Source organism: Panthera pardus, unplaced genomic scaffold (genome assembly GCF_024362965.1).
Source record: "Panthera pardus isolate Hobbes unplaced genomic scaffold, ASM2436296v1 HiC_scaffold_8, whole genome shotgun sequence".
Classification (NCBI taxonomy): domain Eukaryota; kingdom Metazoa; phylum Chordata; class Mammalia; order Carnivora; family Felidae; genus Panthera; species Panthera pardus.
This window is the reverse complement of record NW_026527013.1, coordinates 64,807,095-64,828,099: the sequence shown is the minus strand read 5'-3', so window position 1 is coordinate 64,828,099 and position 21,005 is coordinate 64,807,095. Positions and strand designations below refer to the sequence as shown.

Genomic DNA, 21,005 nt, shown 5'->3' with positions numbered 1-21,005 from the left:
AGAGAGAACACGCGAGGGATAGAGGGACAGAGAGAGGGGGAGACACAGAATCCGAAGCAGGCTCCAGGCTCTGAGCTGTCAGCACAGATCCCGACATGGGGCTCAAACCCATGAGCTGCGAGATCACGACCTGAGCCGGTCGGACGCTCAGCTAACTGAGCCCCCCAGGCGCCTCGCTTTAGATGTGCAGTTAACATCTTTGTGAATCCTTGGCTGACTACATTTGCAATAGGAAAAGGAGGAACAGGATAATCAAAGACCCCAGCCCAACGAGAGTCCTTGGCATCACATGACCTTCATGCCCCTGCCTCAAATGGAAGTGTAGGGAAAAGCACCGGTCCCACCGAGGGCAGAGCATTTATTGAAGGCTTGTGGTGTTCTGGATGCTTTTTCATCTATGTCATGTGATTTCAGTCCTCACATCACAGCATAGACTTGGTTGTCACTGTGCCTGTTTTACAAATGAAGAAGCGAGAACTGGGAATCGACTGCTTACCCAGAATCCCAGAGTCAGTCCATAAGAGAGAGTGTATTTGCCATTAGATTCTTTCTGCCGTTAGATTCTTTACTTCCTGCCGCGCAGAGACAGCTGTGGCAACATATTCATTATATACAGGGATGATCGAACCACGTTATGAACTCAGCATTATGTGAGGAGTAAGATTGTGTGAGCTCGTAGTCTTAGTCTAAGCCAGGATCACAGTGAAAAGTTACAACTTTTCGTAGAAGGCATTTAGAGTGGTCTAAATAGAAACAGCTAGTAGATGGTTGCTGTCAGAGGTTATTGGTGGGAAGGGGGATGGAGAGATACTTAATGGAGATAGAGTTGCGGTTCCTCCCAGATGAAAAAGTTCTAGAAATAAATTGTACAACAAGGTGAATATACTTCACGCTATCGAAGTGGACACCTAAGAACGGTTAAGATGGTAAATTTTATCTTACGTGTATTTTGCCACAGTTACAAAGGAGCATGAGTTATAAAAAGGAATAAAGAATCTTTTTTGAAAATGTATCCTCCATGTAAAATTAATTTATGTGGCATTTGAAGAAACTGTTACCTATTGACTTATTCTTTATTCACAGTGATCTGCAGTCCTGGATCTTATAACCCCCGTGATGGAACTCACTGCCTTCAGTGCAACAGCAGCCTGGTGTATGGAGCTAAAGCGTGCTTATAGGGCCATTGTTCTGAGTTCTTTGGTGGTTTATTAAACACAAAAGTATATTTTTGAAATATTAATACATAATAAATCACTATTATGCCAAAATTAAATATATTAGATTTTACAAAATCTGGTGTCATCATTGTCATTGAAACAGCGTATGTCCAGATGCTCTATGAATGGAGCACCCACTGATCCTTAGCCATCGGTGCCGATCCCACACACGACTTCAGAGTGTTTCTTGGATCGCTGCTTTTTAAAAATAGTTCCAAATATGCTATATTGGTGTTACCCCAAAAGATACTTCAGGATTATTTTAAAATCGCCCATTCTGCACTTACTGTATGTTGACTAATCTCAGGCCACCATGTTCTTCCATAATCGTTTGATTCCAGCTCGTTTTGTTCCTTTGAACATTTAAATTGGTGAGCTGTTCCTTCTTCTAGTTTGATCTTTCATAGTTAGCGTCACTTTTTAAAAGGCCTGTGCATCTTATTATTGCAGACTTTAACCACTGTAGTGTAAGGCCAGGTCCCAACGACACCATGAGTTTTTAATAAAGTTCAGTGTGGTGATCTTCAGCTTTTCAGTATAAAGGCCTTTAAATTACCTTTTTGACATTTTAGAATGGAATAATCATCTCGTATGTGCCTACATTAACCTTTGAACTTTTCACAGTGTGGAAAGAGAACCTCTAGGTTCTTGCCCTGAGGACACCTCTAGGCAAAAGTATCAAACAGTCATCACATCTTTTATTTCATTTCCTTTATTATTACAGTTGTTTTGTCACAGATACTTCTCCCCACACCATCATACCCTGTCTCACTCTGGGGTGCTGTATTTGAATTTGGAAGATTACCCAAAATTTAAAGATTTAATTACCAGTACATTACATGAGTAACGTACGAAATTAGTAGTTTCTCAATTTTTTAATTATTGTTCCATTTATATTTGTAACACTGTCTATGCTCTTAGACATGCTGTTCTTTTCCTTCATACTTCCTTTCTGAAGACAAACATTTGTAAATGGCAAACACACAGGTTGGATGTAGGCACAGCCGGGCAGCACATCGACGGGGAAAAGGTCTCTCACACCTGGGCTCTACCTGACTGTAAAATTGACCACTTAGTCTCTCGTTTGCTCATCCCCTGGACAAATCAGCACCCTGGAATTCTCACATCAGTGCAAAGGGAAGTGAATTCATATGACATTTCTTTGTTAGCCTTGGTGATTTTTTTTTTTTGATTCCTTGTAACTTTGATAATCATGACATCACTGTTTGCATATGGTTTTTAGAGTTGTTTTTTAATTTTTTTTTACGTTTATTTATTTTTGAGAGAGTGAGACAAGTGAGAGTGGGGGAGGGGTAGAGAGCAAGGGAGACACAGGATCAGAAGCAGGCTCCAGGCTCTGAGCTGTCAGCACAGAGCCTGACGTGGGGCTCGAACCCACAGACCATGAGATCATGACCTGAGCCGAAGTTGGACGCTCAACCGACCGAGCCACACCCCTTTGTTTTTGTTTTTTTTTAAAGCCTTCTTTCCTATATAGTAAGTCACATATTTGCCGTTACACTGTTGAGGAGGTTATGAGTGTTAAAGTACCTATTTTTTGTACCTAGTAAAAGACCTCCTCACTCACCATCTCTAAAAGCAGCGCAGCTCCCTAAAGCTTTCCAGATTTCTTAATCGTGTAGTAAGATGAACTGAAATACGTTTTCTCTTGTACTCCCTAAGTTTGGGTTAGTTTTTTTCCCTAGGATTGAAAACTGTGAGGAATTTAACTTCTGACACATTTTCCTAGGGATGAACGATACCAGCTCAGTAGCTAGTCAGCCTGGGGAAGCAGAGCAGAGCCATAATTATAATGGTGGTGCTCTTACTGGAGGTCAGAATCCAGTCAGGAAGAGAAGGTGATCTGGGATAAGAGTAGACAATAGGAGAATAGTGAGTGTGAGTCCTGGAATCATCCTATGAGAATAAATATTTCCGTACTTAACAGAACCATTGCATCTATTAACATACAACACAGAGTGTTGGAAGTTGTTTTCAGTGATGACAATGTGTACAGTAAAAATGACGAACTGATCCCTGAGAGAGGCCAATTTCAATTGTTCCTTATTTTTGTTGGCATCAGAATATCTTCCACTTATATAATGCCTTAATTTTAACAAAACATTTTTTCATATTAATGCAATGTGATGTTTACACCGATCTGTGAAGTTAGGGAAAATACGATTCCCGTTTTGTAGTTTATCCGAGTTATCCGTTGGATTTTTTTCTTACCGTAAATGTGTAATTATGTGTTCGTTTGGCAACATGTAAAAAAAGCCTTATAACAAGTTGGGTCCAGTAATTTTACCTTTAAAGGAAACTATCTTAAGAAAGTAAATTAGAAATCAGGTGGAATATTACTCCCAGTGGTGTTAATATCCACATTCTATATATGAATGAAAATGGAATTACCACCGATGAAGTTAACATCAAGAGAAGTGGTTGAATAAATTATGCTAGTTCCATAGGAGAGAACGTCAGGTAGTGTTGTTTCAAATTTTCAAACGAACCCAATGTTAACGGTTGTCTTCTGTAATAGGATCATGTCAGCAGGTGTTTTTGGTACCCTCTTTTCCAAATGTTCTACAGTGAGACAAATTAGTTTCGAAATCTTGGAAGCAATAGACACACTTTGAAAAATTAAAACAGTAGTGGTTGGAAGAAGGCATTCTTGCCCACCTCTCTGATATCCATTCATTTCTGCCCATCTTCCCAACAGGGCGCCAGGCTTGTTTAGCCCAGAGAACAAACCTTTTTTGAACCCGTCAGCACATGGCTTCTTTAGGGCAACTGCTGTGTTGAAAACCCCCATGCTCCAGGACGAAGCCCACACTGAGGATAGGGCGGAGGTGCCCACGATGATGTCGAATCACTGCCCTTGTGTCTGAACCCCAGGCTGCGCTAGACTTGCACAGTTGTGTGAGAGAAGAAGGCGCCTTGTGTTGAACGAAGCAAGTTAGATTCTCTGTAACCTTGCAGTTGAAAATATCCTAACTGATAGAGTATTCATTACAGGAGGGGGAAATACAGGAGGGGGAAATAGTTTCATAACCCAGATATCAGCAGTGTTGTTAACGTTGTGGCAAATCTCTTATTTCTGTGTGATTTTTTTTATTCATGCTGTAGATACTCCTATTTCCCTTACAATTATGGTGTATTTTGCCTAGTATTTTATTCACCTCATTAACGTAATTTTAATTAATATTTGATACATTTTGGCGAAATTACTGTGGTTAAGTATTTCTAATTTGTGGACATTTCTATTGCTTTCCGAAGTTGCACTGTTCTATGGAGCATTAGAGCTAACGTCTTCTTTCTTACTGCTCTGTGGTATTTTGAAGTCTTCTGTAGGCTGCGTACCCAGAAGTAGAATACTGGGTTTGGAGATGTCTAATCCTCTGGACCATTTGCCAATTTCCTAAAGAAATGTACCAATCTACAGCCCCACCAGTAATCTATCTGAGGACCTACTTCACCACGCCCCCCCCCAACATCACTTTTTAAATTATTTCGATATATGGAATAGTTTCCCAAATTCTGAGTACTGGTGAGTACTTTTCTCATCTATCAGTGCCGCTGCCGTTGCCGGCGATGGCTATTTATCTACAACTTACTATGTAAAAGGTGTTGTCTGAAATCCTTCATATAGATTTTCACATTTACTTTGCCCAGCTCTGTGACTGTTTATTATTCTCTTTTTATCGACAAGAAAAAGGAGTCACAGCAGTTACGTAACTCTCCCAGTTCACACAGCTGGTAGGTGGGAAGATGTGTGCCAGTTTCATTCTGGTTCTGCTGCGAGTTACAGAGTCCTGGTCTGGAGGTTTCCTTTCTCACATCGGGCAAGGTTGGTTTAGAGCTGATGCAGTGGCCCCACGGTGACATCCTCCCGTCAGGCCTCAGGCCTCTTGTTTTTTCTCTGCTCCACCTTCCCTAGTACAGCTTTTGCCCTCAGGGTTGTGCTTCTAGGCATTGATTGACCTTCAATTCAGAAGTGAAAGGGGAAAGTGAAACCCTCTATAGACTTCTATGTTATATTGAGTGGGGTAATGTCACAAGGCCCTGACACTATAAAGGAGTGGAAAATAGATCCATTCACCTTTTATTCTCAGTAATAGAGGAAAAGGAATATAAGACATATACTTAGAATGGGTGTTAGTGAGTCAAAGTCTTTATCTCACACAGAGCACCTCTTTAACTAGTCTGTATCGGTACACTCCCTTCGCATGACTGGTTCCAATGAAATGTTCATTCTTTCCCCAGTAGTACAGCCTCCAACTCTCAGCCAGTGACCGTATCCAGGTTGAAATTCAGACTTAGGGAAGATGTACAGAAGCTTACATGCGGTCCCGGGCCCCTGTGGTGTAGACCGTTCATTTGCCTCCAACCTACCCGATATAAAGTGGGTGAGAAGGAAGTGAGTAATTAGTTTAAAATATCCATTCAGAAAAGAGAGAAAAGAGAAACACATCCTAGTCACCCATTCAAGTGGACAAGATACAGTGAGATCTTCCCACCTTCAAACTGGTGTAAGTTCTTCGATTAGAATCTGGTTCTAACCTGTGGTTATCTTTCTTGTCCGTTATATTCCGCTTTCTGCTTTCAGTTCACTCTCTCCTAGCAGTCAGGGACCCAGAACACACAGGCTGACACAGGTCAGATTTTGATATCCACGGGCCATTGTGTTGAGTTCTGTTGAGGTCTGTCATCACGGTCCAGTGTGATGACAAAAAATGCAGACAGGCCTCAGTGGCTCAGCTTGTCCCCACTCTCTTCTGCCCTGCATGCCTCTCGCCCTGCCATTGCCTGTTCTGCAGGCCACCGGTGACCTCAGGCATGCCACCCAGTGCTCAGTGTTCACAGGAGGAGGCTTCCCGGACATCTCACTTACCACAGACCTGTCTTCTTGCAGATTTAGAGATAATATTGACTCTGTTGCTGGTGGTAATTCATGGTTTTCGGTAGCAGAATATCATTTAAATCAACATCTGTTCTACCCAGGGTCAAGTGCCTGTAGAAGACAGGGCTTTCACATCCAAGCAGCAGGGGAAATAATGCATTTTAATGACAACAATGAAGTGTAAAGACTGGGTGAAAAAATGGTGAGTTTAGGGCTTTGGAGAACCAGAGATCTATGCCATGAAAGCAGCTCTTTTTTCCTGCGGCTACACAGACTTCTGACAAGTTCTAATCAGATGGTGGGCTGGATTACCAAGGAGCTTGAATTCACAACCTAAAAGTGTTTCTCAGGTTAGAGATAAGACATTGACTGGGAAGGAGAGTAGGATCCTCAAAATGGAGCTGAGGGCCTATGGAAGATCCCGCTGAAGCTGGGCACATCAAAGCCAACATTGTACTAGGCTGCTTTTGTTGTTGTAAGGGGCCCTTTGCCCTTGAGAAGGTTAGTCTTTCTCTTGTCTGAAGAACCTATTGTCTCTCCTAAAATAGTTGTCTTGCTTCCTTCCCAAAACCATCATCATTTTTCATTGCTTCTGAACCTATACCTAAACTTGAATCCTGACAATGCCCAGGTTTGTTTGGGTACCAAGTGTTACCTACCATTCATAGCAAAAGAATTTCAATAGCTAGCCAGTTTATATCAGGAGATATCTGGGATATACATATGCTGTGACAGACACACACCCTAGGGGGCCCTGCCCCCAATGAGTTGTTACATCTTGTATATTCCTGTCTTGAGTGTGGGAAGTACCCGTGAGTCAAATTTAGACAATAGAAGATGTCAAAGGTGGGGTGGTCACTTGCATGATTACCTTATGTAAGACTTTCTATCATCTGACTGGAGCAACAGATTCTCCAGCTGGCCCTGGAGAAGTGAGCTGCTGTGCCCTGATGGCCTGTGAGAGAAGCAACAGGCAAGCAACTGCTGCGGGCCGTGGACAGTGAGAGCAGCCTCTGCTATCAGCTAGCACAATTGTACAACTGCAAGGAATTGAACTCTGCCAACAGCCATGTGAGCTAAGATGAGGACTCCATACTCCAGAATGGAGCCCAGCCCAGCTAACACCTTGGCTAAAGCCGAGTCCCGCACAGAGGACCCAGCTGAGCCATGCTCAGAACCCCCCGCTCCACAGAAAACTGAGATAATAAATGGGTGTTGTTTCAGGTCACAAATTTTGTGGTAATTTGTTACACAGCGATAGAAGACTTATAACTGATACAGACGGGAGTAGATCCCAAGTAGACTCCGGATGGAAGGAGTGTAGGATTGGACTGAATTTATTGAGATGGATATAATTATCAGAGATTCCGGATTCAATGCATTAGCTTGAGCAGCTGAGAACAGCACTAAAAGTATGCTCGTCTGAGTGATGTGGGAGTCAGTGAATCAACCTGAATCCAGCAGTGGATGATGCTGAATGGAATTGACAAGGCTGGAACTACTTGGCATGCTGAGTACAGTGTCTGAAGGCTGGGGAGACTGGAATGCTGAAGTGGATTTTTTCTGTATAACATCTGCCTACCCACTTCCCTATTTCCAACCCCTGATAGGTCTAGACACTCCTGTCACCAGAGCTTGGAGGAGTTGTTGGTGAATGGAGTGCTGGCTTTCTTGGAATCTCTGTAATAGAAGTTCTCTGTGTTCCAGTAAGGAGAGCTGGGTTGCTGTCACTGAAAGGGGCTCCACAAATGGGGATGATGGACAGATGGCTTCTAGTAGTTGTGCCAATAGGAGGTGAAAGACAGGTGGCCCACAAGGCTGGAGCAGTGATCAGAAAGATGTGATCCACTGGGATCTTTGGCGTGGGTCTGATGTTCACGGTGTCCTAGGGCTGAAAGAAATGGATGGCAGTTCGGTCCACCATTGTATTAGAATCTAGGTTTATTTGTTAGAGCTCCAGGCCTGTTTCAAAGAAGACTGACTTAAGTCACAACAGTTGGGCGATGACTTCTTAGCTAATTGTCAGAACTGAATCACAGACCCAGAGCGGTGTTTACACCTTGAACAGAGTAGGGCAGAGTCAGTTTACAGCGACTCTTGAGGAAGGACCCACTATTCTGCCAAATATTTATGCTGCAAGGCTTTCTGGCCTTCCCTAAAGAGACCGATGGCCACCGGATAGGGGCACTGCCTAAAAGGGTCATGAAAACCAGCAAATATTTTGGAGATTACTCGCCTTTGGCTCTTACCTGATGCTCCTCTGGGAACCAAAATACCTCTATGCTCAGGTACAGACTAATGAAGGAGTTTAGGGTCAGGCTTACCTCCCAGTGATCCCCTGGCCTGCTGCAAGTTCCGGAATACATAGTTGGTCTAAGAGCAGCCGGACATATTCTTGTTCCTGGTTCCATGAACTATGGAGTTAACGGCAATTATACAAAAGGCCTGGTGGAAGCCCCTAGAACAGTCCCTACCTACCACAACAACAAGCCAAAGCAGTACTGCATTTTTGGGGGCATTGCAGAGATTAATGCCATTTCCAAAGGCTAGAAGGATGGAGAGACAGTGATTCCTTTCACATCATTATACATCTCGTCTCTTTGGCCTGTGCCAGATAGATGGATCTCGGAGAATGACCGTCCAGCATTCTGTGGGGTCCAGCACAGATACTACTTACTAGAATACATTAAAATAGTCCCCAGTCTATGGAATGCAGCCGAGGACCTGGTGAATACTTTCTTCTCTATGCTTTTAGGTAGAGACCACCAAAAGCAGATTGTTTTCAGCTGGCTGGCCAGAAGCCCACTTTCACTGTCCCACTGCAGGGCTGTGTTGTATTCTAGCCTCTGCCCTAATCTTGTCTTCAGGCAATTTTGCCACTTTCCCATTTTGTGGTACACCACCCTCATCTACTACATTAAAGGCACCATTATGATTGTTTCCGGCACAGGGGAATTATCAAATCCTGCATGTCAGAGCATTGGATATAAGCCCCACAAAAATTCAGGAGCCTGCCACCTTGGTAAAAATTCTAGGGATCCTGTGATCTGGGGTATGTTGCTATCCTTCTATGATCATGGACAACTTTCTTTATCTTACTTCTTCCACAAATCAAAATGTGCATTGTCTAAGAGGGGAGTTCTTGTGGTTTTGACGTCCGCATTTATTTCAACTGAGTGTGTCATTTCTGTGCATTTACTAAGTAACGTGAAAGGCCACCAGCTTTGAATGAGGCTCAGAGCAGGAGACGTCCCTGCAACCGTCCCAGCCACTGCACAAGCCACACCCCAGGTGAACAACGTGACCTCGGCAATCCAAGCACACGGGAAATGTCGCAGCAGATAAGGTATAGTGTGGAATCTTGGGCAGGTTTGTAGAGGTGAGGTGAATCACAGTGCGAACATTTGGGTTGTGAGAGAAGGCCACGCTGTCCTCTTCACATTAACTCTTCTCCTTTTGAGAAACGGCTTCTGGATTGTCTCTGTGTTCTAGAGTTGGCTGTCAGCAAAATGGTTGTGCTCTAACACACGGATCTGTGGCATTGGGCGTGCACAGCAGCACTGTCAGCCAGTGGGACTATGAGTGTGAACTGGGCTCAGGCAGGGTCCGAAGAGCATGGTAAGTTGCACGAGGACTGGCTCAGACTCTCATGGTTCCTAGTCCTGCGTCCTCACTTCATCCTCCATCTGTGACCTCAATGTGGTATTCTCCATGACAAACTTACTGGGGGAGAAAAGGTTTGATCCTAATTAGTTGTGCACCAGTGGTCCTCACTGGGGTGGTCCTGAAGGGGAGTGGCAAAGGAGAATCTTCGCCACAGGTAGAACTTCGAGCAGTGCTCAAATTTTCTATAGTGCCAGGAATGAGAGATGACTAGAGGTACAGGTCTACACGGGTTTTAAGCAGTAGTAAGTCAGCAGTTTGGCTCACTGATCAGAGACTTGGAAGGAATGAGATTGGAAATTTGGTGACAAAGTGTTAAAAAAAATGTGTATGATCTCTCCAAATGAGCACAGAGTTGAAGGAATGAACACTAAAGAGAAACTCAGCAGAGGGGAACCTTCATAATCCAGCGGGCATCATGACCCGTCCATGGATAATGGTCAGCTTCTCCCTTCCTTGCCAGTAGGCTCATGAACAAAGTGGCCATAGTGACAAAGATGGGAGGGTTTGCTACGAAGGCACGGTCTGGCCACAGCCACTTCTGAGTGCCTGTCCCTTCAGCAGCAGAGTCCAACAGTGAGCCCCCAGTGTGGCAATATTTACCTGAGAGACGGCCGGCCAGCCACCCAAAGAGTAGGTTGGTTACATTGGACCAAGGTTATTATGAAAGGTGCAGCCCTTAGTTCGCACTCGAACTGGTATAGATTTGCCTTCCCTGCATACCATATCTCTGCCCAAACCACCATCTGTGGATTTACCAAATGCCTTTATTGCTGTCATTATACTCCTCACAGCATTGCTGCTGATCAGGGAACTCGTTTTGTGGGAACTGAAGTGTGGCCATGGGCTCATGCTCATGTAATTCACTGGCCTTACCATGTGCCCCATCACCTTGAAGCCATCTGGACTAAAGTTGAAGACTTTTACGGTCTCAGCCGAGTGACATCACTTACTGAGGCTAGAGTAATTGTCTTCCTGGGGGTGATGATTTATGCTCCCACTCACCAACTATTAGCGAGTAGCTGCATTGCCCTCATTGATTTTGTGCCTGTGGAATTACAGTACTTCTTGTAAGATGGGCATGGTGGGAGGCCCTAGAACTGTCACTACCTGCATGACACTAATATACCATGTTGTCACTTCTATAGTTAAGACTCCTGGGTCTCAGAATTGTGTGTGTGTTGGGGTAGGTGATGGGAATGGCTTCTCATGATCACCCTGTCTATTCACTAGCAAAACATTTGCTTCTTGTCTCTGCAGTTTTGGATTCTGCTAGTTTAGAGGGATTATTTGCCAAGGGGAGAATACTTCTATTAAAGTGTAAGCTGAAACTTCTGCCTCGTGCTCTTGAACCAACTGGTAAAAAGTTGGTGACTGTACTGGTTTGGATGGATCGACCTGGTCATCCAGGGGGAATTGGGTTGCCATAACACAAAGGAGCAGGAAGGAGTGCGAGAGATTCTCCATCACATGTCCGAGTACTCCCTGGTCCTGTGGTAAAAGCGAATTGAAGACCGTAGCACCCAGTCTAGGTGGGGCTGGTGGTGGCACAAGTGTGACAGCCATGACAGCCTTCTACCGGAAGGAATAACCAACTGATGGCCCCACGGCTGCCTTCTGAATCCCCCCCTGCTTGCAGTGATGCTATGCTTCCCACAGACTGCTGCCACCAGTGACCGAGCATGGGGTCATGATGCAGACCCATTATCTAGGTCTGTGGGAGCTTCCTGATGGGCAGCTGGGGTTAGAGGACTGCTCACCAGCCCAGCCACCTCCTTCTTAAGACTGTACTACAGTCTACAACTCTGCCTAAGCCCTGCCTATCTGCTCTCCTCATGGGGTCCAACCTGCATCATTACATGAAGGCTCTCTCTGCCTCTTCCCTCTTCCTCTCCTTTTTCTCTCATAGACACTTTCCCAAATTAATCTCTTACATAACTAAACCTGCGTTTGTGGCTGTTTCCTAGAAGATCCAAACTAACCCCAGTTAGGCCAGGAGCCAGTCTGAGAATATGAGGCAGGAAGATGGGGCTTCAGTAAATGTTTTCTGATGACCCCGTGGGCAGAGGGAGTGCTCCACTGAATGACATATCCTTGCAAGTTCTGATGATTTAGTTCTTTGAAATATAAGGGGACGGTGATGTCAACAGGTTAGCAGATTGATGCTTTGAAAAGAAATTATGTGAAATGGAAGGCCTTTAACAAGCAGTATAAGACCATGTGTGAAAGCCAAAGCCCTCTTTGGTAGCATACAGAAAGACCCTGTTACTTGTACTGCCAGGAACCAGGGGGTTGGAGTTTGAGGGTATTTGATCAAAGGAACTGGAATGTACAACTGTGAGAGAATTCATTGACTAGGACACTTTTCAAGGGAGGTGCTATTTAACCCTCTGGCAAAGTACCCCAGGTTATGGGGAAACTTACTGCTAGGAGGGTTTTTCGATGTCTAGAAAAGGGGGTGGGCCACCCTGAGCAAAGCAGAAATGCCAGAGCTGCCTCAGGAGATGGTAGAGGAAGGAATGCTGGGATTGATAAATTATGTGAGGCTAGAAGAAACCAACACAGCATTATGTTCCACAAGAGACTTCAAGGACACACCATTCATGGGGCCATGTGGGATGTGCTGGTCTGAGCATTTGTGGGTTTCCTGTAATGGGAGGAGAGGTAGCCAGAGCAATACAAGTAAAGTGTTATGGAACGCCTAACTGTGGGGCACCAAGTGACCATGAGCCCAGAACTTTCCATTATGATGGGTATGTTGTGTCTGCACTGACCCAGCAGCAATCCATTGTTAGATGGAAATGGTACACTGAGAACTGAGTCCAGGTAAGACCAGGTGGGCCAAGGAAGCTGTATTAACTGGTAATCCAGACCCCCGCATATCACCAACAGCAAGTGTACCATTACTCTGCTCTAAGCTGACATCAATTCAACCAGCTGAAGGATAAGGAAAAATCCCAAGGATGAGGAAATCCCAAGCTTGACTTGCGAGTGGATTGGCTCTCTGTGGTTGCAAGCCAGAATTTGAGAGTGGTTATCTCATTTCAGAGGTGGCCCTGCAAGATTGGAGAGGGTAAATGATAGACTGTTCGTTCCTAGGCAGTGGAAATAGCCTGGCTGTAACGAGGGTCCTAGAAGGAAAAAGACTGAAGACTGGAGAGAAGATCTGGGGCAGAGTACTATGGGTGGACATATAGCTTTAAGTACAAAGACTTGTTTTTTTTGAGAGAGAGCAGGAAAGGGGCAGAGGGAGAGGGAGAGAATCTTAAGCAGGCTCCATGCTCTGTATGGAGCCCAACACGGCTCAATCTCCCGCCAGTAAGCTCGTGACCTGAGCTGAAATCATGAGTCAGACACTTAATCAGCTGAGCCACCCGGGTGCTCCAAAGTGCGAAGGCTTTTAAACACACATTAGCATCCAGCAAAAGGCATGTGACCCTTAGAAGAGGTACTGAATGGCCCAGTGATAAAATGTCTCAGCCAGGTGATATTTGCCAGATTTAATCATCAGCTGCACTAGCGCTCCATATGGACACATAAATAGAATGGCCAGAATAGGGTGGTGGGGCTATATATGGGCCCGATAGCATGGACTCCCACTTCCCCAGCTCTTCTAGCTAATGTCAACTCTGAATGCCAAACCTATCCCAAACAGAGACCACTAGTGGGTCCCTGATAGGGCACTATTCCTTAAGGACACTAGCCATCCATGTGGTAGCAAACTGATGACATCCAGCTCTTTCCAGTGGCTCAGTGCTTGCAAGGATGTGTACCTCCCCACTATATATACAGCACCACTGCCCAGGCTGACAAAAGGCCTGACACCCAGGCATGGGATTCTGCACAGAAGAGTATCAGCCAAGGTTTGGACCGCTTCACGATGTAGGAGGGGCAGCAGTGGGCCCGACACCACCCAGCAGGGGCATGGGAGTGCCATCTTCTGCAGGGTGGAAGGTGGGTGAGAGGACAGCTCCCGGTGGGACCACTAAAACCAAGGGTGGAGGTACAGGCTTCCCTTGTGTTGCCTGGAGTAGGGTGTGTTTACAGCCAGAAAGGTCTTCTAATGTTAGGTCATCTTTTTCCCATCCTCTTGCTTTTCTTGGAGCATTTTCTGTGTTTGTTGGTGGTCCTGGGATGTATGGGAGGCAGTAAGGAAACCGGGGCACTCCTGCAGTGGCATTCTTCAACTCCTTAAGTTCTTAGGCAGACTCCTCCCCCCTCCTCCTTTCCAACTTTCCAAGGTTTCTTAAGCTTGTTGTGTCAAGGATTTTAGAAGTAAGAGGGAGAATCTTGGAGAAATGGGGATGCTTTGTTTTGGCAGGACCACAAGTCCCCTGTAATATGATTTCACTATCTTAGTATCTTCAGAATCTGTTGCGATTTTGCCTTTTCCATTCCTGAAATTGATTCTTTATGCCTTCTTTTTCTTTTTCTTTTTGCTCAGTCGCATCAGATTTATTATTTCTCTTGTGACATCTCCTTTGTCCTGTGGGATATTTGAAATTCTGTTTCTTGATCTACAACATAGGGAGAGCTTTTGTTTTAATTTTTCTTATTGATTTACAGTTTAAACTGTTGTCAAGATTTATAACCTTTATGATGTCAGATTACAATATGTCGAGACTTCATGGCTCAGTTTAAAGTCATTGTGTGTAAATTTTCCACGTGTGCTTTTAAAAACATGTATTCTGCAAATTTTTTAGGAAGAATCATGTGCATGCCCAGTACATCAGTTTTATCAATTTTCTTGTCTAGGTCCTTCTGTTATCTTTTATGTCTCCTATTTATTCCATCAGTTACATATAACAATATTACCCTGTAGATTATACTATATGTATCCTTATCAAGATCTAATATTTATATGGTCCTTTTACCATTTTATCTGCTTATCTTTTAAGAATGCAGTTGCTATAAAGATATTCTCAAACGAAAACTGGAAAAAAAAGTATCACCAGTAGAAATTCACTAAAAGAAATGCCAAAGAGTGTTTTTCAGACAGAAGAAAAAGTATTTCTTTCAATGAAAGATGAAGGAAGGAGTAAAAGCCACTGAAATGGCAAATATGGAGATATAGCTGAATGGTGACTGAAAAATTAGTAAAGACTTAGTAAATTTAAAATAAGCAAAATTAAAGCAATCATAACAATAGGTGTTTCTATCCTTTTGTCTTTTTGTCTTCCTCCTTCTGTAGCTTTAAATATTCACTACATCCTTCACTCTCTTATGCTTCCTTATGCATTTCCTATCTGTGCTTCTTTTCTTTTGTTCTGTCTTCCAATTCATTATTCTCTCTTATACTATTCTAATATTCTGTGAAACTTATTCAACTGAATCTTTATCATTTTGAGGTCCAAAATTCTTACCTTTCTTTTTTTTTTTTTTCAATTTTGCTCAGTCAGTTTAGGTTTTTAATCCTCTGCTGAAGTTTTCAATTTTGTCCTGTACCCGCTTGAGTGCAGCATGTCTCTTTATATTCTGGATCTGATTACTGCGTCATGACAGAACCTGCGATTCTGCACCTGTTGTCCTTAATTTCTGCTCCCTGTGTTGATGCTGTCTCAGCCCTGTGTGCCTTTCTAGCTTTGGCAATATGCTTCGTGTTTTTAAAATATTTGTAATCATAATTTGGAGCCAAAGTGTTACATACTTCCAGAGAGGAACCAGAGACAGCAGCCATCTAGGATCACTTTAACCCAGTTTTAGCAGTTGTGATTTTCTGGAGGAATCCAATGATTCAGAGATGGGCTGCGGTTAAGATAGCACCTGGTTCACCCTCAGATCACCTGTGCACCTTGCAGGCAGCCCACTGGGGTCACAAACTGCAGTGTGGGGAGATGACCAAGGTCCCCGATCTTTGGTGCACCCAGACTCCAAATTTTTCCCTGATGACTCAACCCACGAGATGTCAAAATTGCTCGTCAGTGTCTCAGTATACTATCCCAAATAGGAGTTGTACTCGGCGAAAGTGCTCAGAATGCCAGGCTACACTCTGCACTTGTGCCTTTGCAGCTCTCAGTCTGGTAGTTTTTCCTAGGTCTTTAGGTCACCAATCACTTCAAAAGGGATTATATATTCTGTCCAGTTTGTTTTATCGACTTGGGCAGGAAGATTTTTCTACATTACCTAATCTGCCAATTCAGGAATGTGAGTCAAGTTCTTAGTTTTAAAAAGACTTTTTTTTTTTTCAAATTTATTTTTATTTTATTTTTTTTTAATTTTTTTTTTTAACATTTATTTATTTTTGAGACAGAGAGAGACAGAGCACGAACGGGGGAGGGTCAGAGAGAGAGGGAGACACAGAATCCGAAACGGGCTCTAGGCTTTGAGCAGTCAGCACAGAGCCCGATGCGGGGCTCAAACTCACATACCGCGAGATCGTGACCTGAGCCGAAGTCGGACGCTTAACCGACTGAGCCACCCAGGTGCCCCTCAAATTTATTTTTAAAGAAGACTTTCCTTCAGGCCACACGAAGCAAAGGAAACTAGTGAGGGTCCGTAAGAAGTACTTGAATTCAAGATATTTATTCACGGTTAGTCTATATTTCCAGGTATTTGATTTAAGGAGCATTGCATTTACTTTTAGAAATGACAAAATGAAAATGTACCATCATCACTCCCATGCTGTGGGCACGGTTATATGATAGATATTACTTCAGTGTAAAGCAGTGAAATCCTTCACTTAAGTAACAGGAGTGGAAGTCAGAATATATATTTGAATAACCTCCAAGGATTATACTTAAATAACTCAAAATAATTGTCAAATTTTGAGTGTTTTAATGATACACATTTTATTCTTGTTTAATCTAGTTTAAAAGGCCAGAATACTTCAAAGGTATTCTCTTACACGTGATTCTATCTACAAGTGCAAAACCCAGTTTAATAAATAGTTTATTTTATAAACCAGTCCAACATACATACCCATGCGACAACATATACAGATTGGGCCTAATCATTAAATTCAGCTCCACAAAATATTAAGGTTATTACAAAACACTTTCTGGCAGGTATTATATATAAATGGGATAAAAGCTACGATATGATATAAATTATATGTTTTAAATTTAAACACAGGAAAAAAATGAGTCCTAAAGTGAGACATTCACTTGCACTGATTTAGAATCTTCCAAATGTTTTAACTTCAATATTCTCACATTTCCAATGTGTTAAGTAATAAACACTTTTATATGGAACTTGTGCTTTATCAATATTATCTATTCTAGTCCGTGTGGTTTCCAAATATTAACTCCTTCAATGATCTTAGGGGTTGGTACCACTTCACCAAAGAGCAATCTGCAGTACAGAGGTAGGTATCATGTACCTGATCAACAGTCAGTAGGTTGGTAGGACTGGGTTTAGAACCAGACGTCCGATGGCCAAACTCTTTACTGCTAAGTTACATAAAGCAAAGAGATTGCAAATATTTATTTTTTTATTGAGGATATTTACGGCACGATTGTTAAAAGGATGTTTTGGCCTTGGTCGTTAGCCATTGTGGTCCTAGACCTGTGGAGTAAGGCCCATGCCAGGGATGGAAACCACTTGCCTACGCCTTCTAACTCCCGCCATTGTCTGCTGCTGCCAGAGCCATCCTCTCCAACCAGCATGTGCTAGCCCTTGTTCCCTAAAGCATCATGGGTGTGCGGTCTGGATCAATGCCTTCTCTTTCCCCCCACCTGGAATTTCTCTTGGTAGTTTCAACACTGAGCATAGTCTCCACATGTCAGATAAGCAAGAAAAATGGTGGCTGAAGGGTCCTTCATTGTTACGCTTGGTAGATAAAACTGATGTTGTTGGACCCAGGGCATGATCACTTACTGGCAGACTCACTTTCACAAAAGGACTTATAAAAATATATCATTGTTCTCAGTCTATACAAAACTGTAATTCATCAATGTAGTATTTTAGTATATCTTTTCCTACAACATCCTGTTAAAAATGAAAACACAATGATACAGTCTTCTATATATCTGAGGCCTTGTAAAGCATCCCATATATTTGTAAATGATGCCATTTAAGATCTTTGCTTTTTTTCACTTTCAAATACTGGTTCCGTGGGATAAGTATTTAAAATTCTGCAAGAAAATAAATTCAAACTATAAGTAGTAAATAACGCTATTAAATACATATGTGTATATACACGTGCTTATATTTATAGCTATGTACACATAGTTACAGGCTTCATGAAGCTGTATTTACATAGATAAATTTGAATGGCAAAATCGGCTGAAGAGAGTCTTTCTCTGTCTACTCCAGTGCACCTGTTACTGCTTATATCCAGCTTTCTTTGATATCTGACTTAAAAGGAATGTCTAGCCAATGATGCCTTGCTTCTTTTGTCTTTTGTTTGTTTCCTTTTAAACATCCCCTGCTTGTATTTATATTTTAGACCATGGTGAATTCAGAAGGTAATTTTGCCCATTTGTATAAATGCATGCATATATAGAAGGAAAGCTTCCAACTGGAAAATTGAGATGCTTTTGAAGAATAAATTGAGGAAAAATTATCTCGCTCATCGACCACTTTTGTTTTATTATTTTCTTTGTTGCCTTAAGAAAGGGGTTCATTATGTATTTTTGAGTTTTTAGGAAATGCTTCTCAGTATTTTAAAGGTTTCTAAAACATCTTTTGAAATTTATATTACTCTAATATTACTCTAAATTCTGAGTCTTCCATTTTGGGTCCCATATCCAAATTAACCACTCCCTTTATATTCCCCCAATTACTATATAACATTATTTGTCCTTTCAAGTGTAGGTATCTGTTCATTGTACTAAAAAAGCCCATAGTGTTTCTTTTAAAGACATTTTGTTTTTTGCAAAGGACACATTTTTATTCTCATTTCAGTGTTGCTGTTTATAAGATCTCTATTTTTTATAGTATCAATGCCATAATTAACCTACAGCATACAAAAAGACACATGGAAAATATTTTTATATCAAGCCCCTTTATTACAATGATGCCTTATTTTATTTTATTATTTTATTTTATTTTATTTTTAGAGAAAGAGAGTATAAGCAAGGGAGGAGTGGGGGGGGCAGAAGAGAGAGAGAGAGAGAGAGAGAGAGAGAGAGAGAGAATCCCAAGCAGGCTCCATCCCAGGACCCTGGGATCATGACCTGAGCTGATATCAAGAGTCGAACACTTGACCAACTGAGCCACCCAGGTGCCCTGTTTTTTTTTAATTTTATTTTTTGCAATAATGCCTATTTTTAAGCGGGCATGTTTTCTTCTAGAGGAAAATGCAAGGGAGGGCAGGGGGAGCAGACGGATCAGCCTGGCCAGTGGTCTGCAGCTGGCGGCCGGAGGGCCCTGTCACTCTTGCAACAACCACTTCCCCCATCTCCAGGATCGTTTTCAGAAATAGCATGTGCTTTGAAATCACTGATTTAACATTATGTAACATGAGCAGAGTTTACTTTATAATTAATTCCTACTAAACTGGAGTTTGCGAGGCTAAAATGGAAACTGTGTGCAGACTATCTTGTGGAGAGAGCATAACTAACCCGAAAAGGCACTTGATTGTTTTAAAGACAATATGAGCCTCGGTCACTAGCTAACACGCACCAGGAGGTAGCAAAACTTTGTTTTCAATTATAAAAGGTGTTACTGATGCAAGTTAATGAATTTAAGACCAAAGTTCAAAATGGCCGAGATGCCCCCCTGTGTAGACTGATTTAAGTGCCTCCGTTGGTGTACTTGACTAAGAGCTCCATGGACCTCAGGACTATATCTTTCCTAGTCAGCGAGGCCTAAACCATCCTTGACACACAGCATACACCCAGAACATATCTGTAGAATGATAGAAATGGTCAAGTGAGGTCAACAGCTACTGTGGCAGAAGAGTATTTGATGCAGGTAGTCCGATCCATCCCAGCCCTGACCATGCCCCATGCAGGATAATGGGACCAGGAGGAGCTGGCCCCAGTTCTCTCCCTGACATCTGAACAGGTTACCTACCACACGTTAATTTCCTCATCGATACAGAGCTCAGGTGACAAAAGGAAGAAACCAAAGGAAAGAATTTGAAGGGCCTATTGTAGTGCTTGTCCTATAATTGGCATGCAATAAATGGCAGTTTGTTTCACATGGCTTCAGGAAGACTGGGTCATAATATCTGGTCATATTTTGTAAATCTCAGTGGAAGGACCATACCTACAAAAAAGATATATAAAACACCATTGATGCTTGATTACAATTTTAACCAGAAATCTAGATATCATTCGGTTAGGAATCAAAATATATGACCAAGGTTTAGACAAGGGAGGTCATGATATTTTTGTGAGGATCTGCCCTTCACTTCATTGAGCGTCAAGATCACCAGAGCTGAATGACGGGGTTAGGGGGACATCCATTCCTTGTATCTGTGGGGAGTACTGTACAAGAGCATTTTGAAAATCTGGTCATAGAGGCCCGTGTTCTAAAAGTGAATGATAATACTTCAAATCCCAGGACCTAGTGTAACGCAGAGTTTGGTTCTTAACCCCATCATTCACTAGCCTGAAATGTAAACCTATTTTCCAACTTCCCCAAGCCCACATATACTTCTCTGCAAAAAAGGGGAGAATATTAACCTGTGAGGCTAAATGAGGTAATAAATTAAAGCACCTAGCATAATTCTTGGCTTAGAGTTTATGTTTATCAATTGTCTAACAGCGGGTTTTTAAAAACTATTTAATAACCTATTTTGCTATGTATATATACATGTATATATATATGTATATACATATACACACACACACACACACATATATATATATATATATATATATATATATATATATATAACATTAATGGTTTCATAGAAAAGCATTACTTACTGGATAGTTTTCACTTTTAAAATTCTAATTTGCAAGAAATACATGCTTAGGAAGGGAATAATGCCTGAAATCAAATAAAAATAGAATGTATTGACTTGATAACATAAATATAATATATAAAGGAAAATGGGAAAAGGAATAGTTCCATAAAGTGTATTTGAAAACAGTTCTGCCTAAGATTTCAATTGCAGGAATTTTTGAAATAGAAAAGTAATCATTAAATATTACTAAAGTTTAAATGAGGTTGAGAAATGTTTACATTTCCTGAAAATTGAATTTAAACTAAGGCAGCAATACTTACAATTGCTTTCACTCATCAGACTGTGTCAATGATATCCTAACGTGACTTCATTTATATCCTTTGATTGCTGTTGGGAATTCTGAGCCTGTATAACGCATAAGTCATAG

The 21,005-nt window shown here is 42.2% G+C and overlaps 1 protein-coding gene across 2 annotated transcripts in view; it reads left to right on the top strand.

Annotated features, from left to right (window-relative positions):
• Positions 1–1,292, top strand: part of ZPBP (zona pellucida binding protein) — a 114,681-nt gene extending 113,389 nt beyond the window's left edge. For both annotated transcript variants that reach the window (XM_019451003.2, XM_019451001.2), the window contains one exon: positions 1,084–1,292. In XM_019451003.2, the coding sequence (XP_019306548.1) occupies positions 1,084–1,178 (95 nt within the window). In that variant the 3' untranslated portion in view covers positions 1,179–1,292. The remainder of the gene's footprint in view (positions 1–1,083) is intronic.
• The last annotated feature ends 19,713 nt before the right edge of the window (positions 1,293–21,005 follow it).